Source organism: Babylonia areolata, chromosome 32 (genome assembly GCF_041734735.1).
Source record: "Babylonia areolata isolate BAREFJ2019XMU chromosome 32, ASM4173473v1, whole genome shotgun sequence".
NCBI classification, from domain to species: Eukaryota; Metazoa; Mollusca; class Gastropoda; order Neogastropoda; family Buccinidae; genus Babylonia; species Babylonia areolata.
This window is the reverse complement of record NC_134907.1, coordinates 5,543,855-5,551,009: the sequence shown is the minus strand read 5'-3', so window position 1 is coordinate 5,551,009 and position 7,155 is coordinate 5,543,855. Positions and strand designations below refer to the sequence as shown.

The 7,155-nt window shown below is 47.0% G+C and overlaps 1 protein-coding gene across 1 annotated transcript; it reads left to right on the top strand.

Moving 5' to 3' along the window:
* The first annotated feature begins 2,788 nt into the window (after nt 1-2,788).
* Nucleotides 2,789-6,667, top strand: LOC143276417 (uncharacterized). The gene is made up of 4 exons (XM_076580904.1): nt 2,789-3,072; nt 3,242-3,430; nt 3,683-3,769; nt 6,598-6,667. The coding sequence occupies exons 1-4, from the start codon at nt 2,789-2,791 to the stop codon at nt 6,665-6,667; spliced, it is 630 nt and encodes a 209-aa protein (XP_076437019.1).
* Nucleotides 6,668-7,155: the final 488 nt, after the last annotated feature.

Here is a 7,155-nt window from a genome sequence, read left to right as displayed (position 1 = left end):
TCATTGTAGTTAATTCAGTATCTACTATAAAATATTCATATACAGTTAACACGTCTATGATGTAATTAGTGTCGCTGTATGTTTTCTGTCCAGAATTTGTATTTCTTTTCTTTTCACTGCGAACAAGGAAAAACAAGATCTGCACAGACCAGCCTAGACAAGGCAGACTGAACCTCAGTGAAACAGTCGATTCAAGTTTTCTTTCATGTTCATTCTAGTAAATTCAGTGTCCACATTAGAATATTCATATACAGTAAACACGTCAGTGGTGTGTCCACAATTTGTGTGTCTTTTCTTTTAGCTGTGAACAAGAAAAGCGAGGTCATGTCTTCTTCTTATCAAGTGTAGCCTACGTTCCCGCAACTAGGAAGTTGTAACAGCACAGCGTTTCTGGATTCCAGAACGAGCCTCAACAAAATAAACCGTTAATGATCCGCAGATACAGCTTAAATCGGGAGACTTACAAGTGATTATTGGTATGACAGTGATGCATTTTGTTCCTATGTTTAACCCAGATTTGATATTGGCAGACAAAGTATTTCCAGAGAAAATGGCAATGTTGAAGTTTGCCATGGACACACACACACACACACACACACACACACACACACACACACACACACACACACACACAAACAAACCACACACACAAACAAACACGGAGTTATAGCATAGACTCACTTTGTTTACACAAGTGACTCAACAAAGACCGACCAACATTGTCCAGTTTTGAATGGATTCTTCCTAGCTGTGCTGTTCTCCAGTGTACTTGCAGAGTGGTGGCCTTGTGGTGATGGACCCGGCTTGAAGTCAGTGTCCACGGGTTCCATTCCCACACGGACAGGGAGCTGTAGTCCCTCCCACTCCACCCCTCCACTGGACCTTGAGTGGTGTAGTGGTTTGGGTGATATTTTTTTAGGATGAGACGGATGAAACAATCCAACGAGGTCCTGTAGGCAGCAGCACAATAACCCAAGGCAACAAAAGGGTCGTCACTGGCAAAATTCTCTGAAAAATCAACTTTGATAGTAAAACAATACACCCGCAGACAGAAAAAGAAGAAAAACGTGGGTGGCGCTGCATTGTGGCGACGTGCAGAAAGTAACACAACACAACACAACACAACGACACGACGCGACGCGACGCGACACGACACGACACGACACGACGCGACACGACACGACACGACACGACGCGACACGACACGACACGACGCGACACGACGCGACACGACACGACACGACGCGACGCGACGCGACGCGACGCGACACGACACGACACGACACGACGCGACACGACACGACGCGACACGACACGACACTTTATATGAACTCCCCAATATCTTCTCCTCTTTCTTTTTCGACAAAGTCCAAAATATTCGTACCAAGACCAAATGCCTTTCCAACCTGCTCACCCTATAATGATGGTCCTGGATTCAGAGAGCTGGTAGACCTGTCCATCTGCTCTTTCGTAGTGCCTTCCTTTGCCAGGGAGTCAGCAGTCTCGTTGCCAAGCACGTTGCAGTGGGAGGGAATCCACCGCAGTGTGACTGTTTAACTTGTGCAGAGGGAGGCGAGAGAGGAGGACAGATCGTTGAGTTCTGGATCTCTGTTGGACCAAAGGGCCTGCAAGATGGACAGGGCGTCGGTCAGGAAGACAACGTTGTGGCTGGCGTAGGGGCTGACCTCGATGTGGGCTGCTGGTATTTTCAAGGCTTTTGCTTCGGCTCTGTAATTGGTGGAGAACAGGCCGGTAGCGAGGCAGATCTTTTCTTCTCTGCCTTCTGGATACTGAACATAGACTCCTGCCCCTACGTTCCGAATGGCATCTGTCGCAGAGCCGTCAGTGTAGACATGAGTCCAGAACTCTTTGGGGAACTGGGTGTGGGGATCTTCAAGGGTGAGGGACTTTCTTTCAGGACGCTTTGGGAATCTTTGGGGCCAACACCAGGGATGCTGCACTGGATGAGGGGAGGGTTCCCTTCGCTCCTTGCAGGGACGGCAAGACACCGGGGTATCACTTACTGCGCACTCAACGCCAGCACAGAGCAGAAGATGCAGTGTGAGATGGACTGCTTCTGACATACCTCACTTCTGTCAACCAGTGATGCAGACTAGGACGACGACACACACCTCACCTCTTTCAACCAGTGATGCAGAGTGGCACCATGGCATACACATTATCTCTGTCAACCAATTATTCAGACTGATACACAGAACACGCGCCTCACCTCTGACGACCAATGATACAATTTTAGGCTCCTCACCCCTCCTCAACCCAGATGGAATGCAGAGAAGAAGTAGATTCTGGAGCGTTGGGCTGAGCACTTCAGCAACGTCCTCAACAGTCCTGTCAACATCAACGACGAGGCCATTGCTCTCCTGCCCCAGGCAGAGATCAACGAGAAGCTCGACACCCTCCCCACAGAAGATGAAGTCAGGAAGGCAGTGGAGCAACTATCCTGTGGCAAAGCGCCAGGATCTGATGCAATCCCTGCTGAGGTATACAAAGCAGGAGGCCCTGCCATGATGTAAAGGCTGACTGAACTCTTCCAGTCCACGTGGAACGAGGGACAGATCAAGCAACAGCTGAAAGATCCCAGCGTAGTCCCCACCTATAAGAGGAAAGGCAACTCCAGTCTTGCGACAACCACCGAGTCATCTCCCTCTTGTCCATTGCTGGGAAGATTCTGGCCAGTGTCCTGCTCAACCGCCTTCTCCAACATGTTGAGCAAGGTCTCCTCCCAGGAAGCCAGTGCGGCTTCCGTGCTGAACGTGGGACTGCGGACATGACTTTTGCTTCTCGCCAAATTCAGGAAAAATGCCAGGATCAACACAGCGTCCTCTTCATGATCTTCGTCGATCTGACCGAGGCCTTCAATACGGTCAGCAGAGAAGGTTTGTGGAAGATATTGGAGAAGTTTGGCTGCCCCAGCAAGTTCATCACAATTGTCAGGCAGTTCCACGACGGCATGATGGTGAAAGTTCTGGATGACGGAGACGAGTCAGAGGCCTTTCAAGTGACAAACAGCGTCAAACAAGGCTGCGTTCTCGCCCAGTACGGTTCAGTACGGTATTCTCTGCCATGCTGACAGCTGTCTTCCAAGACTGCGAAGAAGGACATAGGTCATGAACAAGACTGACGGGAGACTGTTCATCAGGCGCCTGCAGGCTGTTACAAAGGTGAAATAGACTGTCATCAGAGACCTCTTGTTTGCTGATTACTGCGCACTCAACGCCAGCACAGAGCAGAATATGCAGGGTGAAATGGACTGCTTCTCACAAGCCTGCAGCAACTTCGGCCTCACCATCAGCACCAAAAAGACCAAAGTTATGTTCCAGCATGCCCAAGGAAAGACATACCAGGAGCCGCGCTTCACACTGAAGGGGCAGAACCTTCAGGCAGTCGACTTCACCTACCTGGGCAGCACGCTCTGTCGCGCAGTGAACATAGACGCTGAGGCCAACAACAGGATCGCCAAAGCCAGCGCCGCCTTTAAGAGACTCCATAGGAATATCTGAGAGTGGATAGGACTCAGCGCTACCACCAAGCTGAAGGTCTCCTGTGCAGTGGTCCTTACCACCCTTCTTTACGCCAGCGAGACCTGGACTGTCTACAGCAGACACACCAAACAACTCAATTGCTTCCACATGAGCTGTCTCCACAGAATCCTCCATATCAGGTGGCAGGCCAAAGTCTCCGACACGGAAGTCATGGAACAAGCTGGCCTCTGCAGCATCGACACCCTCCTACAGAAAGCCCAAGCCAGGTGGGTCAGACATGTGGTCAGAATGCCAGACGGTCGATTGCCTAAGCAGCTGCCGTTCTAAGAACTGTGCGAGGGCAAGCGCTCAGTTGGAGGGCAGAAGAAAAGCTACAAAGATTTCAAAGACCTGGGTGACGACATCAGTGGGAGACGCTTGCTCTGGACCGTCCAGCTTGGCGCAGCAAGATCACCACAGGAGCCCGTGCAGCTGAAGCCAGGCGCATCACCGAGGCGCAACGAAAGCGTGCTGTGCGCAAGGCCCGAGCAGAGGACAACACTAATATTGTTATGGGTTCTACTTCAGTGCGTCACGTGCGTGCTGCACACAGAACTTCGATTTATCTTTTCTTCCGAATGACTAGACGCTCAGTTTGATTTCCTGTCAAACCTGGGGGAAAGGTTGGGATTCGAGCCCAGTCCATAATGGACACAGCATTGGCAGATACTCGTCTTAAACATTCTGCCACCTTCTCCTGTGATACAGACTGACGCTTAGGACACAACTCGCCTCTGTCAACCAGACTGACACTTAGGACACAACTCACCTCTGTCAACCAGACTGACACTTAGGACACAACTCGCCTCTGTCAACCAGTGATACAGACTGACACTTAGGACACAACTCGCCTCTGTCAACCAGTGATACAGACTGACACTTAGGACACAACTCGCCTCTGTCAACCAGTGATACAGACTGACACTTAGGACACACAACTCGCCTCTGTCAACCAGTGATACAGACTGACACCATGACATAAACACGCAAAAGTTGTTTTAAAAAAACTCTATTGTCGCTTATTGCTGTGGTTCGTTTACATGCGACGAGCGCTTGCTACAACTCGGTTTATAGTCACATCTGAAATACAAGCGTGCAATTCCACGCTCAATGTCTAGAGGAGGTGGAGAAAATTCTGTTAAGTGTGGGATTAAATCCCGTACTCTTGAATTCTTTCGCTTCATATGCGGACGCGTAGCCACAAGGCGACCACTCCACGAAAAGAGACCAGCTCTCTCTCTCTCTCTCTCTCTCTCTCTCTCTCTCTCTGTCTTAAAAAAAGAAAGAAAAGCTTTTGTTACTTGTACACGAGGCAGTGGGAGCTAATCCCGTTTTGATTACATGCTGCTGGAGCCGTACTTGCACAGGAGACAGGGAGAGCTGATCTTGTTTTGATTGCCTGCTACTGAAGCGAGCTGTGTGTATATACACAAAACTTCGGCAAAAATCGAAATTTTCAAACGATTTCCACGGGCAGTCGCGCGTGTGCTTGCTTTGTTTCCTTGTTTTGTCAGTCACACGCAAGGCTGAGTCGTCTTCTGAAGGTTGTCGGATTTTGTTTTAATTAAGAAATACATAAACAGATGCTTTTATATGCAAGATCTCTTTCAGTTGCAGTGCTTCTCCGAAACTTGACCTATTAAAAACGTGGAATCCGCAACAATGATAATTCATTCACACACAGTTTTAGCGTAGTTTGATTTAGTGGGAGTGATATTTTTGAAAAAAAAATGTTCAGACAAGGAGTTTCATCCACAAAAACTGTAAACTAACTCGAAAACGCCCATGCCCTCTTTGAACAAATTTCATTCCAAACGGGGGTTGGGGATGGGTGTTTACTTGATATTGGAAGTTTAAAAGGTAGTTTACAGTGATTATTGTGACATAGGTCAGGTGAATCTCTTCAACGTGTAATCTCTTCCGACAGTACCTACGTTAAGATTTTTAATTACCAAGACTATTTTGTCCAAATGTATTGCTCTAAGGCCTCTAAAAACCAAAAGAACAAGAGAGGCAAGGCCTTCAAGACTCACTTGTGATACACTTTAAAAAAAAAATCTAATCGTTAAAATATGTTCTGTATTTGTTATTATAAAGCTTCGCATTAAAAAAAAAAAAAAAAAAAAATTCCTAACCAGATTCGAATTAAGTCCCCTAGCATTAACTACAGAGTAATTCCCCTTTTTTACTATATGCACTAAAACGTTTGCAAAATAAATAAAACTTCCATGCTTAGTAAAAGAAGTTCCTGTTTGAACAAAAAATGATAATAATGACTGCTCTTGTTGTTGGGTCAGAATATCAGATCAAAATGCCAAGTTTAGAGAATACAAAAAATATAAATATAACAGTAAATGCAGTTTGCATATAATTAGGCTTCTTTTTTTTTTCTTTTTCTTTTCCGTGCCCATCCCATAGGTGCAATATTGTTTTAAACAAGATGACTGGAAAGAACTGAATTTTTCCTATTGTTATGCCTAATTTGGTGTCAACTGACAAAGTATTTGCAGAGAAAATGTCAGTGTTAAAGTTTACCACACACACACACACACACACACACAGAGAGAGAGAGAGAGAGAGAGAGAGAGAGACAACCGAACACCGGGTTAAAACATAGACTCTCTATGTTTACACAAGTGAGTCAAAAATGGAGTGACGTCGTCAGCTTGACATGCTCTCACTGACTGAGGTTTCCTGTATTCCCTGATTGACAATGGACAACGGACGAAGGACGAAGGACCTCGCTGCTTTGGTGGTGGACCAACCCCAAACTAGGTGGCATAAACTTCGGTGGACCAACTCCAAACTAGGTGTGATAAACTTCGGTGGACCAACTCCAAACTAGGTGTGATAAACTTCGGTGGACCAACTCCAAACTAGGTGTGATAAACTTCGGTGTACCAACCCCAAACTAGGTGGCATAAACTTCGGTGTACCAACCCCAAACTAGGTGGCATAAACTTCGGTGGACCAACTCCAAACTAGGTGTGATAAACTTCGGTGGACCAACTCCAAACTAGGTGTGATAAACTTCGGTGGACCAACTCCAAACTAGGTGTGATAAACTTCGGTGGACCAACTCCAAACTAGGTGTGATAAACTTCGGTGGACCAACTCCAAACTAGGTGTGATAAACCTCGGTGGATAAACGTGTGATAAACTTCGGTGGACCAACTCCAAACTAGGTGGCATAAACTTCGGTGTACCAACTCCAAACTAGGTGGCATAAACTTCGGTGGACCAACTCCAAACTAGGTGTGATAAACTTCGGTGGACCAACCCCAAACTAGGTGGCATAAACTTCGATGGACCAACCCCAAACTAGGTGGCATAAACTTCGGTGTACCAACTCCAAACTAGGTGGCATAAACTTCGGTGTACCAACTCCAAACTAGGTGTGATAAACTTCGGTGGACCAACCCCAAACTAGGTGGCATAAACTTCGATGGACCAACCCCAAACTAGGTGGCATAAACTTCGGTGTACCAACTCCAAACTAGGTGGCATAAACTTCGGTGGACCAACTCCAAACTAGGTGTGATAAACTTCGGTGGACCAACTCCAAACTAGGTGGCATAAACTTCGGTGGACCAACTCCAAACTAGGTGGCATA

Bases quoted from the DNA above. Each gene is read 5' to 3' on its own strand.
- LOC143276417 (XM_076580904.1), top strand. From the start codon at position 2,789: ATGACTTTTGCTTCTCGCCAAATTCAGGAAAAATGCCAGGATCAACAC. The intron at 3,073-3,241 runs GTATTCTCTGCC...ACTCAACGCCAG, and splicing joins GCCCAGTACGGTTCAGTACG to CACAGAGCAGAATATGCAGG. The intron at 3,431-3,682 runs GCTCTGTCGCGC...CCTCCATATCAG, and splicing joins TTCACCTACCTGGGCAGCAC to GTGGCAGGCCAAAGTCTCCG.